Consider the following 26,769-nt stretch of genomic DNA (forward strand, 5'->3'; position numbering starts at 1 on the left):
ACATGGTATTTTTTATTCATCAAATGTTTTTTTTCAGAATTTCATGATATTTCACACAAAATAAATCCATAGATATGAATAAACTGTATATATGCACTACGTATATAATTTTACATACAGGCAAATACCCTTACGTCATTATTTTACGTGGAAAAAAAAACTAGTCATTTCCAGAAACAAGTACAACTAGTTCCCATCATCTTCATTAGTTTCAAACAGGTCTCAAATAATTCTATATTAGCTTTAATAATACGTAGTAACAATAGTAGTAGTACTGTAGACAGTAGCAGCAGCAGCAGCAGCCGCAATAGCGCTACATTACAATGTTCTTAGAAGGAAAACAGTAACATTATTAGAAGTACTGCGTTCATATTCTCCTAAATAATTATGCATAGTCTTTATATTGCTTCTAATCCCAGATAAACACAGTTATTAGCATATAGAAAGAATGAAATAGCAACGTAGGAAGATAAACTGATGGCGAGCACTGGAGGCTGTACAGATCTGTGTTGTCTATGATCAGCTGACTCTGACTGACACTACCACAGCACAGCATACAACATCGCTAATTCAACAGTACACGGCGGTGCTGCATCAGATTGACCGCAGCAATCTCAGTTCCCACTCTCCCTGAATACTTCCATTAGTAAGGTACAAGGAGTCAGTTAGAGTACTGCATTGTATTATATATATATAAGCACGTGACCTGCGTCCCTGGCGGTGCATTACTTTTACGTACACGCCCCCCTCACGTCACTCTGATGTCATTCACTGCTTGACCGCTGCCCATTCAGTCATTGTTACAGTGATATACAGCGACATTGCAGCCTGAGCTTAACCCCCCAAAAAAAAGGTGTTCCGTCACGTAATACAGTATATTCCGTCTTAGGGTATATTCCGTATTAGGGTTACTAGTGTCATAATGTTTCCTACTTGCCGGGTTTTTTAGAACCGAGGAAATTTTCACATGTCATATATGTTGAGTTGAAGATAGTATACTGAGAATTTGGTACTGAAGCGACTATTCAGGGGTAAGGTGGGTAAATTGGTTGTTACCCAATATATGTCTGACCTATGCCTACATTATTTCTTATCCATGACTCACGGTTCACAGGGGTCTTGAGGGGGATGCAACCCCTGTTCGATTAAATTAGGGTGGTCAAGAGGGATGCAGCCTTCTAGTTAAAATAAAATAGGATAGTTTAAGTTAGGTTAGATTTTATTAAAATTGAACATTACTGAAAAGAAATATTTTTGTTTGCCATTAAGAGAGGTATTTTTAATGTTAACCTTGTTTTCTTCCATGCTTTGATGATTAGATTTTTCATCTCATGATATCTTATTTACTGAAGAGTCACTCACTCCCTGTAGGAAAGTAAGGTTTCAATTTCTGCTGTATTTATCTGTATATCAGGCTGAGATCATTGTAAAAGGTAGGTAATACAAACAAAATATGACATTTTTTTTTCATTTTAGGAATAGTAAATACAGAATTCGGTTTTCATTTCCATCATCCTGCCCTTTTTGGGTGTCTATTTCAGTGCAAAGGAATGAAATGACTGTTCTTCCAGCCCAACCACAGTATGCTATCAGGCTGTTCTCCTTATCATATGGGGAAAAGTGGTAATTATTGTAAGTTAGGATTTGTGCATCAAGGATTTTCTGTTTTGTTTAACTGCAGTAGCTTCTCCCCACAGCAAAGATGTCCTCAAGGCCCGGAGAGGGAGAGTATGAGCCCCTTGCAGACCGTCCACTATTTGGCAATGGAGAGGCTCGTCCCAGGGTGAGCCTCTTTCATGCATCATTTACTTTTTAGTGCCTATATGTGACTAGCTCACATAGGGTAGTGAATTTCATTGTAACTCAACTATTCACACAATTTTTTATCATTGTAGAGTCCACAAATTGGACACCATGACCAGCTAATTAGAGAGAAGGGCCACAAGATTTTTGAAATTTACATTTAATGCACTGCTTGGATCAGGTCTAAGATCAGAAGGTTGCCAACACTACCTTCAGAATGCTTAGCTAATAACATCACCTGTAGCCAGTGAATTAGGTGACCTTATAGTATATTTATCAAAGTTAATTCATAATACTGGCCAGAAATCAGAAAATCAAGTAAGAAATAGGTACTTTAGTGCTGATATACCTACATCAGCATTTTTTTTTTCATATTGGATTATTTCCAGGATCGGATGGTGAACATTGTGATAGTGTGCGTGACAGTCCTCCTTGTTTTCATCACCACCATAAGTGCATTTGTATCTGGCTCAGCCATCCTCGATCTGTTCTTCGTTGTGTGCATCATTCTCTTCTGCATCTCACATCTCACTTTGGTAATTTCTGTATCCTGTTTGGAGAAAAGCTACTTCACTGAGGTCATAAAGCTGTACTGCAGGTTTTGCTGGAAAATATCAGTATAAACTTTATGGCTGTTTCTTAAGTAGTCTATATACTGGATAAATGAAAACTAATAAAAAACTTTAATACAGGAATGATATACATATTTCATAGTGTCAAGCAAAGACAGATAGTGAATGCCAGTTACCCAATATATGATCAGCCACTCACATGAAGTGTGATTAATCCCAAATAAAATGATGAGTACTAAATGTTTTCAAATTACTTTTCAGATTGTTTGGTATAGACATGGAGACCTGGATCCTAAGTTTAAGAAACTTATCTATTTCAACACATTATGTATTATTCTTACATGCATTTGTGGAAACATCTTCTTTCACACTTGAAAGATGGCATGTTAACCATAATGTGATGTGCCTGATCTGATACTTCCTCATGTTTGGTGGAGTTGAAGGAAATGTTTTCATTTGTACTTTGGAAGTGCCTGCTCTTACCAGGACATTGCTCCTAAGCTTTCATGTGTACAGTGTCTTGTAGGGTTACTGTAATGGAAAAGGTTGTTTCTAATAATGTGATCATAGGATATAAATGGAGAGAGAGAGAGAGAGAGAGAGAGAGAGAGAGAGAGAGAGAGAGAGAGAGAGAGAGAGAGAGAGAGAGAGAGAGAGAGAGTTTACCAAGTGAAAAGTTAGTTTTCTACTTTCTTTTTTAATGAAACTACATGAAAACATATTTCATGAAAATATTTGTAAGAAAATATACATTTTGTTTTCATATAAGAATAAATATAGCATAAGATTTGATGTGGTAAATAATTAAAGTTGTGGTAAATAATTGTAAATAATTAAAGTCACTGGTAGTGCAATGGCAATTCAAGTTTCTTTATTCAATTTGATAGTTGGCTACCAACTCCTCTTTCAAAGAGTGTTTTGTTCCTCTCATAATTTAGTACTTTAGCATTTGATGGATGTGCATATAATCATGTGGTACAAAATGTACATGCATGCATTGCAAGATGTGACTGATGGCCACTCATAATATTCTACTCATCTATTTGTAAATGCATATGAGTGAAAGATAAAAGTGAAAATGTAATGGCATTGAATTTTATGAAGAAAGGTTAAGCAGTTATACCATTGCTGATATATTCTTTGTGACCACTGTACTGAAGGGAAGGGACTGAGGGGAAGAATTGGGCAATAATTTTGATTATTATTTTTTTTCGTTTGCAACAAATATTATTTTTCTTCAGTCTGAAGCTATGTATGTAAACATAGTTGTATTTTTGTATAATTTTTTAGGTGAAAGATGGCTGTATTCTGTTTTTTAATTTGTTTATATAAACATAGATAGTGTTCATATCTTATATTGTAAGCAATTTTTGTAACTACAGAATCTTATAATGATAGTGATCATTATCTTTGCAGATACTGTAATTTCCTTGAAACATGTATGCAGAAAACTCTTTGGGAAAAATAAATATACAATAGAGTACATGACAACACAACTAAAATTTTAATAAATATATAATCAAAATAAACCAAAATTGGCACAACAAAACTCACCACTCATGTGAGCACTGAAATTTTAATAAATATTCAATAGGAATAATGAACCAAAACTGGCAAGACAAACTTGCCATTTGTGCAAGCACTGAAATTTTTATCAAAATTTAATCAGAATAACAAACTAAAACTTGCAAGATTGACACACCAGCTGTGTGAGCCACTACCCACCTATTGGCCACCTGTCCCTCCCTCCCTTTTTACCTTTCCTCTCCTTTCTTTCGTCTTGTCTCAAACCTTCCTCCCTGTCACCTCCCCTCCCTCTTATCTGTCAGAGATAAGGGACAAGGGAGTGAAATTTTGTTTCTCTCTCTCTCTCTCTCTCTCTCTCTCTCTCTCTCTCTCTCTCTCTCTCTCTCTCTCTCTCTCTCTCTCTCTCTCTCTCTCTCTCTCTCTCTCTCTCTCTCTCTCTCTCTCTCTCTCTCTCTCTCTCTCCCCCCCCTTATTCATTTTATGTCATTTTCACTTAATCCTTTCTTACTTTCTCACTCATAAATAATTCCACTCATTCTCAATCAGTCTCATTCTATTTTAAGCAATCCTTAGGATTGTTCTTACTTTCAGAGAGAGAGAGAGAGAGACGGCTCCGACTTATGTGAGGTTTACTGTATGTATACACATGACACTGACATTAAGTAAATGTGACTGATATTTGTCAAAGTGGCACGAAACTCGGGATGGTAAGAATATGGGACTAGGCTGCAAAGACAGGAGGGTATTGTACATATTTGTTGCATTATCTCAAATGCAGTACAAAATGTGCTCATTCTGGTGTATTTTTCTAAAAATTGTGGCATTTTTATTATTTTCTGGCTCCTTGGAACCAATTAATTTTCCCCATAGGTTCTTCAGTCACTATAATGTACATTTGCTATAATGAATGCTACATTGGAATGAATCATGTTCATTGTCACATACCTACTGTATTTGAGATTTCTGAGCTCAGTATTAAGATTTTGTGTTTATGTGAAATTACTAAAGATGCACAAAGTATATAGTGTTCAATACAACTTATGGAAACAAAATCATTGTATTCATTGTTTAAATGTAGAGAATGGTCATTGGCTTTTATTTTAATTAGGTGATGTCACTCAGAGAAAATTATGGAGTTTATCTGCTTTGTGTACCTTCACTTATATGTATTATTGAGATAAGTTACATTTTCTTGCCTCTGCTCACAGCACTACACAGCATCAAAACCATCAACATAAACTTAACACAATTCCATAATTGCTTCAAGCATTCAAGCATTCTTCCCAGAGTCCCCATCTGGGGAGGGGACCACAAATGTCCCCAGGTCGGACTGCTATTCTGGCATTGACCCTAAGTGTTTTGACTTTTGGAATATTCACAGTCTTAGATCTAATTTTCAACCTGTAGAACACCACCTCCTCTACTAAACCTCATCATCTTTTCCTCACTGAAACTCAGGTGTCTGAGGTAACTGACAGTAGCCCCTTTTCTGTTCCCTCATACTTTCTCTATCCTCATTTTCTATCCAAAGTTGGATGTTGTGCTTATGTGCACAATGACTTAACCTGCTCTCCTGCCCACACTCTTGAATCTTATGAGTTTTCCAACATCTGAGTATGAGTACAGAGTCACTCTTAAACTAGATTTATCTGTGCTCTATACCTCTCACTTAACTCCTCTGACTATAAGAAATTCTTTGACTACTTAACTTCCAAAGTGAAACATATTTTGACTTTCTTCACTTTTGTGGTATCTCCATTCTTGGAGACTTCAATGTTTACCACCAGCTTTGGCTTTCTTCTCCATTCACTGACCATCTTAGTGAACTAGCCTTTAACTTTGCTACCCCCCACGACCTAGAGCAATTGGTGCAACACCCTACTCCAGTGGCAGCTCGTGTATAGGCACTGTGGAACTGCAGTACCCCCTATTTCCACGATATTATTGATAACATTCAATGTAAAGAGTACTTTTCTTTAATCCTTTCTTTATAATTGTATATTATATAATCCTTAACTTAATGTCAGTAGCCATACCCTAATTTATGAAAAAAAAAATCTTTGTATAGAACTGTGCACTTCACAGTTCCAGCAACACAGTGTTTGGCTGTTGTGCGCATGCTCACATGTCCGAGATAGGAAGCTGCATGCTAGGGAGAGAGAGCACTGTGGCTCATGTAGTACTGACCGTGGTGTGATGGTGGAAGGTAGTGTTTCTTTTTGGATTTCGTCTTTAAATGAATGGATCAAGCCTGAACTATAACAATTTAGGCTATTAGTAAGTGAAAAATGTTTGGTTTTATTCTGTTTAGGACTTTATGAAGTTTATGTATGAATTTTCTTTTTGTATGTTTGTTTCCTTTTGCACAATTTTAAAACAGTAGTTAAAAATTTTCTGAAGCAGCACCCCCACTAATTTTAGCTACGAGCTGCCACTGCCCTACTCGTATTCCTGACCATCTTAGAGATATGCCCAACATTCTTGACCTTTTCCTAACCTTTAAACCCCCTGGTTATGCTGTTACCCTATCTTCACCGTTGGGCTCCTCCAATCACAATCTCATATCTGTATCTTGCCCTATCATTCCAATCTCTCCTCAGGATCCCCCTAAGCAGAGGTGCCTCTGGTGTTTTGCCTCTGCTAGTTGGGGGGACCTGAGGAGGTATTTTGCTGATTTTCCTTGGAATGACTTCCGTGTCAGAGACTCGTCTTTGTGTGCTGAACACAACAGAGGTGTCTGGCATGGAAGCGTACATTCCTCACTCTTTTTCTTGACCTAAACTTTCCAAACCTCAGTTTAACACAAACTGTTCTCATGCTATACATGATAGAGAGGTGGCCCTTAAAAGGTTCTTGAGCCCTCCATCACCAGAATCTCATGTGCTTTATATTTCTGCCAGGATCCATGCCAGATCTGTTGTCCAACTAGCCAAAAACTACTCCATTAATAGAAATTGTCAAAATCTTTCAAGATCTTACTCCCTTCATGACTTCTGGCACCTAGCCAAAAACATCTCCAATAACTTTGCTTCTTCTTTCCCTCCTTTATTTCAACCAGATGGCACCACTGCTATCACATCTATCACTAAAGCTGAACGCTTCACTCATACTTTTGCTAAAAACTACCTTGGATGATCCATGGCTTGTTTCTCCCTCACCTCCATCCTCTGACTACTTCATGGTACCTATTGAAATTCTTTGTAATATGTTTTCCATGCTCTCACTGGCCTAAACTCTCGGAAGGCTTATGGACATGATGGGGTCATTCCTATTGTTCTCTGAAACTGTGCCTCCATGCCTGCACCTTGCCTAGTCAGACTCAACTCTGTCTGTCAACATCTACCTTTCCTTCTTGCTGTAAGTTTGCCTACATTCAGCCTGTTCCAAAAAAGGGTTACTGTTCTAATCCCTCAAACTACCATCATATTTGTCTAATTTCCTGCCTATCTGAAATTTTTTAATATATCCTCAACAGGAAGATTCTCTTAAACATCTATCACTTTTCCATCTTCAATCTGCTTGCCAGCATGGGTTCCATCAAGGCTGCTCTACTGGTGATCTGGCTTTCCTTATTGAGTCTTGGTCATCTTCTTTTAGAGATTTTGGTGAAACTTTTGCTGTTGCCTTAGACATATCAAAAGCCTTTGATAGAATCTGACACAAAGCTTTGATTTCCAGACTATTCTCCTATGGCTTCTATTCTTCTCTTTGTTACTTCATCTCAAGTTTCCTTTCTGATCATTCTATTACTGCTGTGATAGATAGTCACTGTTCTTCTCCTAAATCTATTAACAGTGGTGTTCCTCAGGGTTCTGTCCCATCACCCATTCTCTTCCTGTTATTCATCCATGATATTCTAAACCAAACTTACCCTATCCACTCCTACACTGATGATACCACCCTGCACTTTTCCACTTTTTTCGTAGATGTCCAACCCTTCAGAAAGTAAACAGGTCATGCAGGGAAGACACAGAATGTCTGACTTCTGATCTTGCTAAAATTTCTGATTGGGGCAGAGCTAACTTAGTATTGTTCAGTGCCTCAAAAACTTAAGTCCTCCATCTATCAACTTGACACAACCTTCCAGACAACTATTCCTTCTTCTTCAATGGCACTCAACGATCCTCTCTCCTTCAGTTACCTGAAGTCAACTGTCTCCCTCTTCTACATTGAACATCCTTGGTCTATCCTTTACTTCTAATCTAAACTGGAAACTTCACATCTCATCTCAAGCTAAAACAACTTCTATGAAGTTAGGCATTCTGAGATGTCTCTGCCATTTTTTTCACCCTTCCAGCTGCTAACTCTGTACAGGGGCCTTATCCATCCATGTTTGGAGTATGCTTCAGATGTCTGGGGAGGATGGGGTTCCACCCATACTGCTTTCTAGACAGGGTGGAATCAAAAGCTTTATGTCTCATCAACTCCTCTCCTCTAACTGACTGTCTTCAGCCTCTTTCTCATCGCCACAATGCTGCATCTCTTGCTATTTTCTACCACTATTCTCATACTAACTGCTCTTTTGATCTTGTGAACTGCATGCCTCCCTTCCTCCCACTGCCTCACTGCACAAGACTTTCTTCTTTCTTTCATGTGTATTCTGTCCACTCTAATGCAAGAGTTAACCAGTATTCTCAATCATTCATCCCTTTCTCTGGTAAACTCTGGATCTCCCCACCGCTTCTGTATTTCCACCTTCCTATGGCTTGAACTCCTTCAAGAGGGAGGTTTCAAGACACTTATCCTTCAATTTGTGACCACCGCTTTGGACCCTATTTGGGGACTGGCATCTCAGCAGGCACCCCCCCCTTCTTTTTTTTTTTTTTTTCCAGTATCCCTTCTGCACAAAAAAGAAAAAAAAATGTACCTTGGAAGATGTGAAATATAATTAATTGCTTCACATACATGTGATACAGACAAACTTGTAACAGCTTCTTTGTGAAATATCTTGATCCAGTCACTGGTAATTACTAATTATTTTGGCTGCAGGTTTCACAAATAGGAAAGGAATTTTCCAATAGGCAGTTACTCAATTATCCAAAGTGTCAGGTTCATTATTAAAGTCTATGGATCTTGTCCATAAAAAAAGAAAAATGGCTTGAATATTAAAGTCTGAATACTTATACACTGTTAATATATTTTGCATGTGGAAGTCTCAATTGAGGTATCATTTGTGGTATATCATACCATGTAAATTCAAAGCATCTGATAGGCCAGTTGGATATTTTGTTTATACTATCTCTGTCAATGATGCCTCATTCTCTGGGAAAATCTCCCAAGGGAGTGGCCATGGCAGGATTGCTCCAGTATCTAATATAACTAAAGAAAAAACTAACAAACAAGGTTAGTGCTTTGACTGAAATTTTAGATGGTCAGCACAATATAAAACAGCACAAATACATCTTGAAGGATTTCAATAAGAGGCATCTATTTGATGGTTTTATCTTAAACTGAGCAGTGTTAAATTTTATTGATAAATAGATCTTGCCTTTGATTTGGTCTAGTCAGTTCAGGTCTGATTAATAGTATTCAAGAATAATGGGCATTGAAGAAAGGAAAATAGTGAAATGAACCAGTGGAGGATTCATGCATCTATTCTAGTTGTTAAGGGATATGTTCATCCTAAAAAATTTTCTTCCCCTTGTGTAATGATATGTATAATGTCTCATCACTGTATATAGGTAATAATTAAATTTATACCATTGACACAGCTTAGAAAATTATATATCCTACAATAAGTTATAATATCATTATGATTTAATTTTGAGGTAGCTTCATCTGTATACTCTTAAGAGTATATTTCATTTGCTGGAATAGCCATTATCTTAAGGTAGAATGCATAAAACAACAAATACCAACCACAGCAAATCTGTATTTCAACATCCACCCCAAATATTGCATACTTTGTTACCTTAAAGAAATAGGTTTATACAATGTTAAAAAATTTAACAGAAAATAATATTAAGTGATATAAGACACTTGCACATACACAGCTGGGTTTTGCAGGATGATAAGTGTGTGAAAGCCTTGATGTCAGTCATTGTGATAATTGCTAAAGTGAAACATAGTTACCTGGATTAATGATGTCATTATTCATGTATATCCATACACAAGGTGAATGGCATCTTAAAGTCTTGACATCCCAGGATAATGTCACTACATGCATAGATATATATGCAAATAGTGAACAAAAAAGAAAAGAAAAAAAAATGCAGTCTACTTTGTGCACATTTTCCTTTTGTAATATAAAGCTGCAACATAAACAAAAATGCTTCCTTCAATTATCAATGCAATATAAACAAGACTTAGAATGGGACTTTACATCTTGCACAAGGTAATGAAGCTGCATCCACCTTTAACTAAACATCTCTGCAGTACCTCACAAATCATGAGGTTATGAAGCAGCACATACAGATGGTGTACTTAGATCTGGGGCTAGAAAACCCAGCTTCAATGATGCCTGAATAGGGATGAGGGAGCCTATCTGCTATTCTCCAGTATCCTGGAGTTTTTGAAGCATATTATAAATATTTGAAATTCTGTTTGTTGCTGGAATAACTAGTCCTCTCAAAACCCAAGATGTACATATCTAATGACTAGCAGAGTAGAGTATTGCACAAAAAACAAGTGTCATCAAATTGTTTTGCTACATTAATCAAAATTAAAATTATTGACCGAATAATCATTAAAATGCTCACTGAAAATGCCAGTCAACTGGCTGAATTACACTCCTAGCCAATGTTAGAAAAATGGTACATTGGTGGGAATGAGAGAGTTAACTATGAAAAAAAAAAAAAAAAAAAAACAGGATTAGCACCAAACAAAATAGATACACTAGATAATTTAAAAATAATTGAGCACACATTTCAATTTGAATTCCTAAAATAGGTGCATCTAGCACTAGTACTGCAGATGATAAATAGTTATATCATAGCACAAGCAAATTATTGACAGGCAGATCATTGTTTACTTCTTTGCATACACCTGTCAAAAATGTATTCTTATTTTTTTCTTTTTAATGATAAAATCAACTTAAAATGAAGATCTCTCTGGGATGCACACCAGGAATAATTTGAAAGGACCCAGATCATGAAACATACTGGTTGTGTGAATCAAAACAAAGTCTTTCATAAAGCCTATGCATGTACTGAATTCATACTAATAAAGTTACAGCAAAGCATCTCTAGACCTGAACATTTACTCTAGATATTATTTTGACTATTAAGATTTTACAGAAATAAGCCATTGGCTACAGATTTTTGCTTTAATAAATATATCCTCATGAAAACATACCTGTACATTCTAATTACCTGAATGGAACTTTCAGCTGCATATCACCAGTTAATGTATCACAAAAGTAACAGTTCCCCTAATTCTCTCATTATATAAACTTACAATACATCATCAGCAAACCATCTGTCCCTGCTCTGCTATTCATTTTACAAAATCAGCCTGATGCATTCAGGGAAAAAAAGAAGTACCTATTCATCATTCTGAAGGATAACATGAAGGAAAAAAAAAAAAAAAAAAAAAAAAAAAAAAAAAAATATATATATATATATATATATATATATATATATATATATATATATATATATATATATATATATATATATATATATATATAGTAAAATCCCTCTCATCCGGCATTCGAGTATCCGGCAGCTTTAAGTATCCGGCACATTTTTCAAAGAGCCTTAAAATCAATAAAAAATCAAATGTGTACTCATAAAATCGATTAAAATTCCCGCGCGAGGCATACTTTGTCCCCTCGCCACCAGAGTGCACTGCTTCGTGCCACCCGCGGCCCACTGCACTGTGTTTACTCAGTGACTCAGTCCCGCGTGTGCACTGTTTATCGCTTGACGCCTTCATCATGCCTAAAGTTGTAGAAAAGAGGAAGCGTGTTGTGCTTACACTTAAGCAGCTGATCAGATCAGCTGTTGATTAAGATCAGCTGATCTTTGTTATGGTAAGATGCGTGAGTGTAGGGTGGTGATTGTGGACATAATTTCACTTCTATTCAAGTATCCGGCAATATTCAAGTATCCGGCATGTCGGCAGTCCCGTTGATAAGAGGGATTTTACTATATATATATATATATATATATATATATATATATATATATATATATATATATATATATATATATATATATATATATATATATATATATATATGTATTGGCTCCATAAATGTCCAGCCAATACTTCTTGTCTTTTGCTTAGAATGGGAGGGTATGACTGTCTTTCATCTAAACCTCATTTATTCTAGGAAACAAGGAGACTATGAAAAAGATTTTTGTTCTTCACACTGATTCTAAGAAACAATAAATATGTACTAGAAGAAACCTGAGAGTTCACAAGGGTTTCTTGGTAACATAAGAGGTTATGCCCTTCATACTAAAAGAATGATGGGCACCTAAAGTAATGCATTTTATGAGTAAATATGATAAACACAGGCAATAAACCTGATATTCATATACATAATCTAAAATTGAGCTAAGCACACATATATACATTTGTTGAAATATGTGTACAGACACTTAGGTAGGTAATGAATACAGTTTTGTTATATAAGTCATTGAAAAGTCTTCAATAAAGTAACACAGTATTTTTTGTATTTTTGCAATAATGGTATAATTTATCAATTTATCAACACATGATGCAACATTCACTTAGGCAAATTTGCAACAGACACTGCATCCTGGCTATCACCATTACCCACCCACCAACCCATCCTTTCTTACACACACACACACACACACACACACATATGCACAATGGCAACAAACACTAAATGTATCAAAATTCTTATGACAATCCATGAGCTGACCACACTTCATTACATGATTTCTTCGTAATCCATCTCTCATTTTGTTGAGCTAATAAATTGCCTGTTATTATGACAAACTCTGGCCTTATGGTATGTACTTCTGATTAGTAAGCAACAGGTTTTGATATGCAATAGAAAACATACTTGTTAATATCATGATGTTAAAAAGTATTTGCAGTTGCCTTCAGATAACTGTCCGATAAAAATATTTGAAATATTTCACAATAATGCTAAAACTTAAAACTTAATTGCACTAGACAATATAATACACAATCAAAGGATATCAGAATATCACTTATTTTCCTAACCTAGTAATTCTCAACCAGCTTATGACCAGAAGCAAAACAGTTAGGTAGCTTAGAACTTTTTAAACCTCCTGAAAATGCTTCTGACACTCTATGCTTCATTTGTCTGAGAATACCCTAAGATATTTGAATAAGCAGCATTCTGAACACAACCCAGAGAAATGGGAGATATCTTCACTTAACACACAATAATCTCAGAACCTGCATGAAACACCAGTGTCACATAGCAAATGGAAAAAGACCAAACTCAGTAAATAAATGAAATAAGAAAATGAAGGAAAGAAAAAAAAAAAAAAAAAAAAAAAAAAAAAAAAAAAAAACAGGGTCACATATCCTTGGACTTGTCTGCTTCCCTTCATTCACTGTTGACGAGAGAGGTGTGTTGCTGATCAAAGGTGCACCTGTATGGATAGGGAGAAATACATGTAAAAACAAGCTTGTCAATAGCTTTGGAATTTTTATGCAGAATTTTGTTCTGTATGATTTATGAGCTTTCAAACTGAAGTTTAATAGTTTTATTATTTTTTTTTCTTTTTAAGTTTGATGGAAATATATTGGTCTTGATTTTTTTTTCTAGTCACATAATTTTAACATACTATACTGTACTAATTCACACACATACATCAAAGAAATGTACCAAAAGTGGTATTCTTGATCCACACAAGGCTGGACTTATGAAGAGAGACATACATACAGCATACAAGAGAATAATTTATGTACAAGGATAAATTAATCCTCTGTAAAAACATAATAAAGTACAAAATCAACATGCAGCAGCAGTCTATACTGACATCACTACAACATTTTGCATCACGTACAGTTGCAAGTCTCATCTTAGAGTACTGACAGTCTGGTCCAATGCGGCACCTGAGAGCTCTCATGTAGCAGTGAGTAAGCTATTGCTTTACAATGAACGAAACATGACATAGACACATTGGTGTACTATTCAGTTTGCTTGAAAACAAGTATTCTGTGATTCTATTTTTTTAATGTCACAGCTACTTGACTTATGCCAGGCTGAGATCTCTCTTAAAGTCAAGAAGCTGTGACATTTGAGTGTATTATTTAGTTTAATATCTTTATGACAGGCTGAGATCTCTCTTAAAGATATATAGATGAATAATACACTGTCAAATGTGAGGCCATGGATGCCACCTTGGGTTAGTAGTGTGTGTCTACCAAAATGTAGTTAACTGTACATGCGGATATGTTGGAAAATAATGCAACCTGTGTGCCATGGATTTCCCATACATTTAAAATAGTTATGGGTTCTGCTTGTGTCCTTTCTTACAGTCTGCAGCAGAATTTCAAATTTTAGTACAGACAGAACAAATTTTAGTTTCAATAAAAGTACATATTGAACAGCATTTCAGCAACACCTATGTACCAAAGGTTTGGCATTGCATGACTTCACATAAGTTCTCAAGACTAAGGGGAAATAACTATTTTGTTGGAAATAAGAAAAAAAATGTAAAGCATAATCACTAACAAAGGCAATATGCTGCTACATCCCAGAAAACAAAACTAATAGCTGTAACAATTTTCATATGTGCAAAAATCACAACACAGTAACTTAGAAAATGCACCATGAGAAAAAATGTATTGTGGGTAAATAAAAGTCAAAGTACAATAACAATTAACAAAAGTAATCTGTTACTATATCCCATAGAACTTGAAGGTAATGTCTGTTAAAATTCTAATACAAAGATAACACAGTGTATGGGGAAATATACATGGATAAAAATATTGTGGAAAAATAAGAAATAAACAAAAACATAATATCTACCCACAAAAGCTATCTGTTATTCTATCTATCCCAAAGAGCTTCAAAGTAATGGCTGTGAAAACTCTAATAGTATAATAATCATAAACTAAGTAAGGAAATGTAGGGACAGGAAGCAGGGACCAAAAATTGAAAGCCGCAACAGAAGAAAAGACAAAGTAATATTTAATGTCTGTAAGAAAAAAAAAAGTACAGAGAAAAATACATGGAGGTATGCAAGATGAACTGTAAGATCAATCATTAAAGGAATAGGAAGTAAATATGAAAGATTAGCTACCACAGAAAATATTGTCTATCACAAAGACAGTCTAGAAATAGGGAAGGCAATGTGTCAGATGTCAGAGGTAATGTGAAGGAAAGGAGGAGAATATGTAAGCTTAGTTACATAAGAGGTAGTAAGAAAGGAAAGAATGGAATGTATACACTTGGTTATAATAAAAGCAGTATAAGGAGAAAAGAATGTGTAAGCTTGGCTTTAACAGAAGCAGCACAAAGAATTCGAGTAAAAGGAAGCACATATTGTGTGATGGAAACAACAAAGACAGGAAGGACCAGAATGGCACCCAGAGGCACCACCACAGTGCAAGTATCCAATAATCAATTATTTAACACCATGAACGATTAACCTCAATTTCATTTTATTATGTTTGGGTTCCTTTAACAGGAGAGTTGATGCGTCTTCAGGTGAAATCTATTCAAGTAATGAGAAAATAATATTATCTATCACACCAATTTTTGCAATCAGCTCTTAGATATGCAAGTGTTACAATGGATCTCTATTAATACCCAAAAGATATACCCAGAAATTAAATCCTCATGGACTTGTCTGAAATTTTTGCTACTCGATCTGAACTTTTGTGTTCAGAAAAGTGTCTATCAATACAAATCCATGAATGTATAAACAAGAAAAGCATGAAGTACAATTAAAAGGAAGGGATAAGTAAAACTTATCTTCCACGAGTCACTAACATTGTGTGTGAATGACCCGCTTATAACAAAATAGGACGGTGACTGACCAGCACATCAGCAAAGTGCACAAGTCAACAACTCGTCCACCAGCTGGACAGGGATGAGCAATCAGCAGGTGGGCATTTAGATACCCCTATTACTTTACTTCATTTAATCATTTACATTTTTTTTCTATTTCACAAGAATCTCAGTTTATGATCAAGTTATATTTGTAAAAAAAAATGTAAACTTGAATCAATCATAGATCTTGAATTTTTCTATTTCATACATTTTTCAATATTTCTTGAACAAATTTTTGGATACTTATACGAATATCCTTATTCTTTAAATGCAAATCAGGACAAATGGCAACATTTTTTTCCTCTAATTTATTATTTCCACTGTAAATTCATAAATTGAGTTTCCTCTGTTGAGCTAAAAGCAGAAGATAAGAAGGAAGAGCTGAATTAATAACCCACAAGCCACTCACTCATCCAAACACTGCTGGATGAGTCACAACGACTGCTCAAATGGGCATGAAGGTCCCTCTCAGTCATCAAAACTACTCCAATAAGAGAGAGATATCAGACAAAATAGAAAGAGATAAACAATAGCATGGACAGCATACACCTCTTGGAGTTGACTTACCACCAGGCAAGGGATGACTACAGCTTTGACTTTAATGTTCTTGAAAAAAAATAAAACCACCATTACTTCCAAAGCTCACTTATGACATGTTTTTGTGTAATTTCTGCAGACAAAAGCAGTGATTACATACAACATTTTGAAATCATTAATACTGAATCTGGACATCTTCAAACATATTAACAACACATTTTAGTCTGAATTTAGCAGATCATAAAGAGCCAGATGCTTCTTAGGGTGATGAATAATGTTATTAATAAGGCAATCAAATGAAGACTGAGGTTTCTGGACAGGGGACAATATGATGACAAACAGAAGTAAATTATATAAAAGGAGAAATAGACAGCCTCTCCTGTTTTTATTACAAATCTGATAATTTAATTTCATGTTTGGTTTCCCAGATCATAACAGTTCTCCGGATTGCAGGGCTACAGTATGATGTGGTGCCAGCAAATTACAAAAATATAATCCCAGATTGAAATAAATGCCCTCCCTTCAGATTGATTATGAGTTAGTACTACTGACACTGGGTCTTGGAATGTGTAACTAGAAGAAATAGCTAAACAAATAAATATTACATGAAAATGGAACTGAACTAAGAATAACACACAAATAAATGCATGCATATAGATTCAGTATCAAGCCAAAAAGTTCCCAGAAACTTTCATCTATTACATTTCATTATTATCAAGGTATTCTACACCCAACTCCATGTACTTTTGAAAGTAATGTTTCCACCTCTGTAATCTGTCTCTGTAAAATTCTAAGGAATTTCCTTTGTAGTATGTCAAAACCTCTTTGGGAACACCTTGAGCCCTCCACAGCAAAGACAACAAGTGAGAAAACTTGTCTATTGTGAGCAGATACTTGCTCAAATATGTTTGACTGTGTCCAGTCTTGTAAACAATAAAGCTTAGTAATTTTTCTGGGAGCTTTTTGTCTTCCCTTCTATATATGTATGTATATCTACATTAGTTTTATAAAACAAAAGCACACAAAATGCAGAAGCATCTTCAACAAACCAGCCACTTAGGAGAAGGTAATCAAGTCATATAGCTGCCCAGATTTCCCCTGGTGAAATAAAAGACAAACATCTGGATGATATACTGGCCCCATAAGCAACAAATCCTACTTGCTTCACTATATGACTCTACTATTCATATTATTATGTAATCAACAATAACTTAATTAAGAAAATAAAAAGGTGCAAAATTGAAGCTAAGATGAAAGAAGATTACTGATGTTACTTGAGTACATTATGCTCATTTATATAATTTTGAAATTATATTGTTGCCTAGCTTTGTCATAGTATTCTTGTTTCATCATTTTCCTGCATCGCATTTCTCTACTTAGAAGCACCACTTAAACCTTTCTTCATTTAACATGCCTGTGAATAAAAAAAAAAAAAGCAACAATGACAGAAATTTAAGGTACAGAAAACGCTACTGAAGACTGCCAATGACAGGAGTATTTCTTTCAGGCCCAACAGAACACTAAGATATGTCTGCCACAGCATTCATTTATGTCTGCATGCTGAAGTGCAAACCAAAGAGAACAGCAGCAAAAAAAAAAAAAAAAAAAAAAAAAAAAAAAAAAAAAAAAAATATATATATATATATATATATATATATATATATATATATATATATATATATATATATATATATATATATATATATGGAACCTCAGTTTTTGACCTTAATTTCTGAGTGCCATTCAAAATCTGAAATGTTAAAAAACCAAAACTATTTTTGCCATAGGAATCAATGTAAAATAGAATAATTCATTCTTGGATGCCCATCCACCATGTCTTAGTGGGTAATGAAAGACATTCCCATCGCTAAGATGGCCGCTCCACAATATCTCCAGATTAGAATTTTTTTTATCCAGAAAGGATGTATTGAATGAGCTTAGTGACACAGAACTTATCAAAAGATATTGTTTAGACCATGCAGGCATTCTCTTTATCACCAATCAAGTGAGGGAAGTCTTACAGAGTGACAATGAGAGGAAGAACCCACTCACTGCCAAAATGAAGGTGATCATAACACTGAGACATCTTGCTGCTGGGAAAAGCTACTGGGAAAATGCAGTTGAGCAGTAGTGATGGCATTGTGTGTCATAGAGAGAACCACAGGTGGCTTGGGATTACTCCTGAGTGCCTTGTTTGTTTACATTGAGGAAATTCTTCAACAGAATCACATTTAACTTATTTCAAAGACTAAATTACTGTCTTACCCTCTGTGTCTCTCCTCCAAGTATATAAAAATGAAATAAATATTTATAGAAACTATATATTAGTAGTAAATGGCAGCTTTTGCTACCTCTTGTAGTATTTGAAATCAAGTAACTTTGTTCGAAAACTGAATAATGTAACGGCAACCAAAGCAGTTAAGAGTTAAAATTTTTGTTTGAAAACTGAGTTGTTTGGAAAGGGAGACATTCAGTAACTGAAGTTCCAATATATATATATATATATATATATATATATATATATATATATATATATATATATATATATATATATATATATATATATATATATATTTTTTTTTTTAGAATGTGAACTAATAATCTGACTGATCTTTATATTATATGTAAGGTGGAGATTTTCATGTCCAAGCAGAGCATCATATATATATAGAGAGAGAGAGAGAGAGAGAGAGAGAGAGAGAGAGAGAGAGAGAGAGAGAGAGAGAGAGAGAGAGAGAGAGAGAGAGAGAGAGAGAGAGAGAGAGAGAGAGAGAGAGAGAGAGAGAGAGAGAGAGAGAGAGAGAGAGAGAGAGAGAGAGAGAGAGAGAGAGAGAGAGAGAGAGAGAGAGAGAGAGAGAGAGAGAGAGAGAGAGAGAGAGAGAGAGAGAGAGAGAGAGAGAGAGAGAGAGAGAGAGAGAGAGAGAGAGAGAGAGAGAGAGAGAGAGAGAGAGAGAGAGAGAGAGAGAGAGAGAGAGAGAGAGAGAGAGAGAGAGAGAGAGAGAGAGAGAGAGAGAGAGAGAGAGAGAGAATCATAAGTCCTATACAGACATTACAAAAGCAGGGCAAGTAATGCCCAGGTGGCTTTTGCTCTATATTCATGTGTCCTTGGCTTGTAAGTCTTATATAGTGTATATTAACACCTTACCCTCAAGCACATGGCCATCTGTGTCATCACATATTTCAGTGATGAAGGTATCCATGATCAAGGATTCCATAAAGGAGGAGGAACAGCAAGGCAGTCAAGAAGGGGAAAAATTACACACAGATGAAGTACAAAAATTATCTAAAGAATATCCATGAATTTACTTTGTGTCAAATTAGAAGCATAACTACTGATTCACATTCTATGGAATTAAATACATTTATGTACTGATAAAATCAAAAGAGAACACTGAAAGATGCAGTAAATTATCATCACCACTATGAAAAGTTTTGTCTGAGGTACAGACAGAGTGGTGGAGATCCAGAGATGAAAGAGCAAGTAACTAAGGAAAGTGTTTATGTAATATATATATATATATATACTATATATATATATATATATATATATATATATATATATATATATATATATATATATATATATATATATATATATATATATATATATATATATATATATATATATATATATATATATATATTCTCTTGTAGACAAAATGAAATTGAAGGCAATTGCACATTCTCTTTTATCTGTTGTTTCAGTGATTCTGAAAATATTTTCAATGTTGCAAAAAAATTTAGAACTACTGAAACAACTTACTGAACATCTAAAGAGAACTGATAAAAGAGAATGTGTTATTGTCTTCAATCTTGTTTGTCTTTTTTTTTTTTTATGTAGGAGGGACACTGGCCAAGGGCAACAAAAATCCAATAAAAAAAAATGCCCCCTGAAATGCCAGTCCCATAAAAGGGTCCAAAGCAGCAGTCAAAAATTGAAGGATAAGTGTCTTGAAACCTCCCTCTTGAAGGAATTCAAGTCATAAGGTGGAAATACAGAAGCAGGGATGAATGATTGAGAATACTGGTTACAAAGCAAAGCATACATACATAATACAAGCAAATAAAATAAACATATAAATGAATAAATAGATAGATAAATCTCTCTCTCTCTCTCTCTCTCTCTCTCTCTCTCTCTCTCTCTCTCTCTCTCTCTCTCTCTCTCTCTCTCTCTATATATATATATATATATATATATATATATATATATATATATATATATATATATATATATATATATATATATATATATATATATATATATATATATATATATATATATATATATATATATATATATATATATATATATATATATATATATATATATATATATATATATATATATATATATATATATATATATATATATATACACATATATATATACACACACAGTAGGGTACACAACACATGGTCATTATAACATACAACTGCAAAAGCATACTGAAATTTTAATAAATATTTAATCAGAATAACAAACCATAACTGACTTAATGATTTTGCCATTCCTGCGAGCATTAGAATTTAAATACAACTTTAATCAGAATAACAAACTAAAACTGGCAAGATGAACTCGCCATTTGTGGAAGCACTGAAATTTTGATAAATATTTAACCAGAATAACAAACTAATAATTCACAAGACCAACTCACCAGCTGTGCGAGCCACTACTCATCTATCTGCTGTCTGTACCTTCCTCTATTTTTTCCTTTCCTCTCCCTTCTTTTGTCTTGTCTCAAACCTCCCTCCCTCTCACCTCCCCTCTCTCTTATTTGTCATAGATAAAGGACAAGGGAGTGATACGCCTCTCTCTCTCTCTCTCTCTCTCTCTCTCTCTCTCTCTCTCTCTCTCTCTCTCTCTCTCTCTCTCTCTCCCCCCTCATTCATTTTATGTCATCTTCACTTCATCCTTTCCCACTCTTTCTCACTTTCATATATGTAATTCCATTTTCATTTTCAATCAGTTTCATTCTATTTAGCACTCTTTAGGACTGTTCTTACTTTCACAGAGAGAGAGAGAGAGAGAGAGAGAGAGAGAGAGAGAGAGAGAGAGAGAGAGAGAGAGAGAGAGAGAGAGAGAGAGAGAGAGAGAGAGAGAGAGAGAGAGAGAGAGAGAGAGAGAGAGAGAGAGTGTGTGTTCCGACTTAGACGGGATTTACTGTATGTATATGCATGACGATGACAGTAGGTGAATGTGACCAACACTTGTAAAAGCCGCGCAAAACTTCAGGTGATAATGTGCAAAAACTCATAGTGCTAAGAATTTAGCAATAAATGCAAGACTCGGGAGAGTACTGCATATATTTGTTGTGTTATCTCAAATGTAGTAGTGCAACTTTGCTATCCTCCACGACCCAGAGCAATTGGTGCAACACCCTACTCGTATTCCTGACCGTCTTGGAGATACACCCATCATTCTTCACCTTTTCCTGACCTCTAATCCTTCTGCTTATGCTATCACCCTATCTTCTCCGTTGGTCTCCTCCGATTACAATCTCATATCTGTATCTTGTCCTATCGCTCCAATCCTCAGGATCCCCCTAAGCAAAGGTGCCTCTGGTGTTTTGCCTCTGTTGGTTGGGGGGACCTGAGGAGGTATTTTGCTGATTTTCCTTGGAATAACTATTGCTTCTGTGTCAGAGACCCGTCTTTGAGTGCTGAGTGCATAAGAGGTGATAGTGTCTGGCATGGAGGCGTACATTCCTCACTCTTTTTCTTGACCTAAACCTTCCAAACCTTGGTTTAACACAGCTTGTTCTCGTGCTATACATGATAGAGAGGTGGCCCACAAAATGTACTTAAGCCTTCCATCACCAGAATCTCATGCACTTTATATTTCTGCATGGAACCATGCCAATTCTGTTCCCCAACTAGCCAAAATCTCCTTCATTAACAGAAAGTATCAAAACCTTTCAAGATCTAACTCCCCTCGTGACTTCTGGCATCTAGCCAAAAATATCTCCAATAACTTTGCTTCTTCTTCTTTCCCTCCTTTATTTCAACCAGATGGCACCATTGCTATCACGTCAATTTCTAAAGCTGAACTCTTCGCTCAAACCTTTGCTAAAAATTCTACCTTGGACAATTCTGGGCTTGTTCCTCTCTCTCTCCTCCACCCTCTGACTACTTCATGCTACCTATTAAAATTCTTCCCAATGATGTTTTCCATGCCCTTGCTGGCCTAAACCCTCAGAAGGCTTATGGACCTGATCACTCCTATTGTTCTCCGAAACTGTGCCTCCATACTTGCACCTTGCCTAGTCAAATTCTTTCAGCTCTGTCTGTCAACATCTACCTTTCCTTCTTGCTGGAAGTTTGCCTACATTCAGATTCTTCCTAAAAAGGGTGACTGTTCTAATCCCTCAAACTCCCATCCTAATGCTTTAATTTCCTGCCTATCTAAAGTTTTTGAATCTATCCTCAACAAGATGATTCTTAAACATCTATCACTTCACAACCTTCTATCTGATCACCAGTATGGGTTTCGTCAAGGCTGCTCTACTGGTGATCTTCTGGCTTTCCTTACTAAGTCTTGGTCATTCTCTTTTAGAGATTTTTGTGAAACATTTGTTGTTGCCTTGGGCATATCAAAAGCTTTTGAAAGAGTCTGGCACAAAGCTTTGATTTCCAAATTACCCTCCTACAGCTTCTATCCTTCTCTCTGTAACTTCATCTCAAGTTTCCTTTCTGACTGTTCTATTGCTACTGTGGTAGATGGTCACTATTCTTCTAAATCTATTAACAGTGGTGTTCCTCAGGGTTCTGTCCTGTCACCCACTCTCTTCTTATTATTCATTAATGATCTTCTAAACCAAACTTCTTGTCCTATCCACTCCTACACTGATGATACCACCCTGCACTTTTCCACGTCTTTTCATAGACGTCCAACCCTTCAGGAAGTAAACATTTCACGCAGGGAAGCCACAGAAACGCTTGACTTCTGATCTTTCTAAAATTTCTGATTGGGGCAAAGCAAACTTGGTATTGTTCAATGCCTCAAAAACTCAATTCTTCCATCTATCCACTCGACACAACCTTCCAGACAATTGTCCCGTCTTCTTCAATGACAGTCAACTGTCCCCCTCTTCTACATTGAATATCTTCGGTTTGTCCTTTACTTATAATCTGAACTGGAAACTTCACATCTCATCTCTAGCTAAAACAGCTTCTATGAAGTTACGCATTCTGAGACACCTCCACCAGTTTTTCTCACACCCCCAGCTGCTAACTCTATACAAGGGCCTTATCCATCTATGCATGGAGTATGCTTCACATGTCTGGGGGGTTCCACTCATACTGCTCTTTTAGACAGGGTGGAATGAAAAGCTTTCCATCTCATCAACTCCTCTCCTCCAACTGACTGTCTTCAGCCTCTCTCTCATCACCGCAAGGTTGCATCTCTAGCTGTCTTCTACTGCTATTTTCATGCTAACTGATCTTCTGATCTCACTAACTGCATGCCTCCCCTCCTCCCACGGCCTTGCTGCACAAGACTTTCTTCTTTCTCTCACCCCTCTTCTGTCCACCTCTCTAATGCAAGAGTCAACCAGTATTCCCAATCATTCATCCCTTTCTCTGGTAAACTCTGGAACTCCCTGCCTGCTTCTGTATTTCCACCTTCCTATGACTTGAATTCCTTCAAGAGGGAGGTTTTAAGACACTTATCCTTCAATTTTTGACTACTGCTTTGGACCCTCTTATGGGACTGGGTTTTCAGTGGACATTTTTTTTTTATTGTATTTTTGTTGCCCTTGGCCAGTGTCCCTCCTACATAAAAAAAATAAAAATAAATAAATAAATAAAAATAATTGTGCTCATTTTGATGTATTTTTTTTAACTGAGGAATTTTTATATAATTTTCTGGTTCCTTGGAACCAATTAATTCTTAATCAAAGGTCATTAAACACCATAATGCACATTTGCCATAAGGAACACTACATTGGAACTAATCATGTTCGTTGTCACGTACCCTACAGTATATATATGAGGTGTCCCGGTCGTGCCAAAATAAAGAATTGAGAAAAATCCACTCAAAGTTTGGCAAAATTCACACAACCACAACTTTCTTATTATATATGTTATGACAATGAACTTGGTCTCAAAATGACCACTAGACAATCAAAATTGTGATGGCCTCAAAAAATGTTTGTGGTCATGACATTCACTACCTAGTTTTTTGCATTTCTTTTGCAAACTGCGTTATGCTTTCAGTAGTTCACTGAAGTTCGAGAACATTTTTCTCTGAATATTGCACACAGTAATGATAATTCATGAATACTGGAACATAAAAACACAAAATAATAATATTAACAATAGCATCAAGTGGAAAAATAGTGAAGAAACTGGGCAGTGGCTTAAGGCCTCTCACACAGTTATTAATACACATCAGAAAAGCTGAAAGTGTTCTTTCTGTCTCAACAAGGACAACAAAACAAAAGGAACCAGTTCTAAATTTTTGAAATTATAACGCAACTCATCCTGAATGGGCAGCCTTTCTAACACAGGATATTGCTCAAAAGCATATTGTGCCTGCATTGATGGTAGACTAGACATAAAAATAATTCTCTCCTTGTATAGATTTTTGGCCTTACTGGTGGGACACTCATCCACTCCCAGGCTAAAGTTAAGACTTCAATAGAGTGCTATATGCAGTTATTTCAGTTTTGGCCAGGGTGGCACAAGTGTTCCTTATAATCTGAGAGGCCTCACACACACACACACACACACACACACACACACATATATATATATATATATATATATATATATATATATATATATATATATATATATATATATATATATATATATATATATATATATATATATATATATATATATATATATATATAGTTATTGTTGACTATTCAGAACTGTTTGAGTTATAAGTACAGCAATGGAATATGTGAAAAAGATAAGTTAATACTACAAAACTTTGTGAAAGATCATCATATATCCACAGAATACTTGAATGAAACATGGCAACTACATACACTCTGTACCTAAATGCTTTAAGCAACACACCATTATTCATAAGAAATGTCTTCTAGAAACTTGATAAAGAAAAAAACATTTAATAACTGACTAACACAATTATAAGGAATAGATGCTTTCTTTCCTATACTGTATACTAAATGGCAGCAGCTAAGCAGAGCTACTCAAGCATGTGGATATATACTAAATCTATACACAGTATTATGTCAATGAAAATCAACCAAAATGTTACAAATCTTATATATATATATATATATATATATATATATATATATATATATATATATATATATATATATATATATATATATATATATATATATATATATATATATATATATAAATAAGTTAAAAGATAAACTTGTTGCACTGTTCTGAAATTGCTAATTTGTGTAATACAAAACAGGGAAAGTTTGGTATATTTTGAAATTCCTACTATGTGCAGCAGCAAACATAAACCATGTATAAAGCATTGCTCCAGGCCTCTCTAGCTTGATAGTGCATATACAGAATGAATGTACAGAAGTGTAGCTTTAAATAAGCAAAAAATAAATAAATAAATAAGCAACATAACTATAGTACATAAAGACTTAAAAACTATGTATAGTCATAACATTAATATACATCAATGACTCAATCATAATGTAGCCTGAGTCAGGAGTTGTCATGTGGCCAATACTGCAAGCATGTCTTTATCCACTAAATGCAGAGGAGTATTAAATGGAATCCAGCTAAAAGGTAGAATGATATATACAAGTACAGTAGCAGGCAGAGGCAGCTCACACACCCTACCAGATGCAGGCACCCCACATATGCCACTCTGCTTAAGCCTCGTTTTCTGATGATTCCTTAGATGCCATCGAAATTTTAAAGCAGTTTGGAGGCCTAGATAATAATGAAAGAAAGGAAAAGAGTGAACTATCACCCAGCAGTCCATAATATAATAGTGATGGGGTGGGAGGGGAAGGGAAAGGAGTGAGATGTAGCATGGGGAAGAGGAGGAAGGGAGGCTCTGCAATGATGTCCTTGTTAAACTAATGATCTGGGAATGAAAACTATTTAATGGATTTTCAGCAATCTTGAGTTAATTAATGGTAAAAATTTCAAATTTCTCATATAAAAGATACTTTTCCTATATCTTACTTATATATTTCATTGCTGACTGACTGAATATCTTTTCTGACATAACCAAGATGAATTCTTTTGATAGAAGTTAAAGTTATAGAAAATATATATAAAAAAAACTGTTAATACACTCACAAACACTGATCAAGAATTCATTTATATGATCTGATTCAGCACTAACTTAGTACACACACTGAACAATTACAATGGTGCTTCATAAAAAGGAACAATTCCATAAATCTTCTATCAAATCAA

At 35.3% G+C, this 26,769-nt stretch overlaps 2 protein-coding genes across 7 annotated transcripts in view; one reads left to right on the forward strand and one right to left on the reverse strand.

Moving 5' to 3' along the window:
- The first annotated feature begins 352 nt into the window (after window positions 1-352).
- LOC135114947 (transmembrane protein 243-like) lies at window positions 353-9,613 on the forward strand. 3 transcript variants are annotated; one of them, XM_064031252.1, is made up of 4 exons: window positions 353-651; window positions 1,703-1,783; window positions 2,193-2,339; window positions 2,637-9,613. In XM_064031252.1, exons 2-4 carry the CDS (start codon window positions 1,703-1,705, stop codon window positions 2,748-2,750), a joined length of 342 nt encoding a protein of 113 aa, XP_063887322.1. In that variant the 5' UTR covers window positions 353-651; the 3' UTR covers window positions 2,751-9,613. The 3 variants fall into 3 exon arrangements, with proteins under 3 accessions (XP_063887322.1, XP_063887320.1, XP_063887321.1); XM_064031250.1 differs by having other exon boundaries at window positions 458-651; window positions 1,698-1,783; XM_064031251.1 differs by lacking the exon at window positions 353-651 and adding an exon at window positions 682-853 and having other exon boundaries at window positions 1,698-1,783.
- A 141-nt stretch (window positions 9,614-9,754) lies between these two features.
- The window catches only part of LOC135114945 (glycerol-3-phosphate dehydrogenase [NAD(+)], cytoplasmic-like), a 43,052-nt gene continuing 26,037 nt past the window's right edge, over window positions 9,755-26,769 (reverse strand). The window contains exons 10-11 of one of the 4 annotated variants that reach the window (XM_064031245.1): window positions 26,182-26,274; window positions 9,755-13,444 (exon numbers count right to left, since the gene is read on the reverse strand). In XM_064031245.1, coding sequence (XP_063887315.1) covers window positions 26,214-26,274 — 61 coding nt within the window. In that variant the 3' untranslated portion in view covers window positions 9,755-13,444; window positions 26,182-26,213. Of the gene's footprint in view, window positions 13,445-16,422; window positions 16,462-17,447; window positions 17,491-26,181; window positions 26,275-26,769 lie in introns of those variants that run through there. The other 3 variants (XM_064031248.1, XM_064031246.1, XM_064031247.1) reach the window with 3 other exon arrangements.

This window comes from Scylla paramamosain, chromosome 28 (genome assembly GCF_035594125.1).
Source record: "Scylla paramamosain isolate STU-SP2022 chromosome 28, ASM3559412v1, whole genome shotgun sequence".
NCBI lineage: Eukaryota > Metazoa > Arthropoda > Malacostraca > Decapoda > Portunidae > Scylla > Scylla paramamosain.

Coding starts and splice junctions, on each gene's coding strand:
- LOC135114947 (XM_064031252.1), top strand. CDS start 1,703: ATGTCCTCAAGGCCCGGAGAGGGAGAGTATGAGCCCCTTGCAGACCGT. Junction 1,784..2,192: donor ATGGAGAGGCTCGTCCCAGG/GTGAGCCTCTTT, acceptor GATTATTTCCAG/GATCGGATGGTGAACATTGT. Junction 2,340..2,636: donor GCATCTCACATCTCACTTTG/GTAATTTCTGTA, acceptor ATTACTTTTCAG/ATTGTTTGGTATAGACATGG.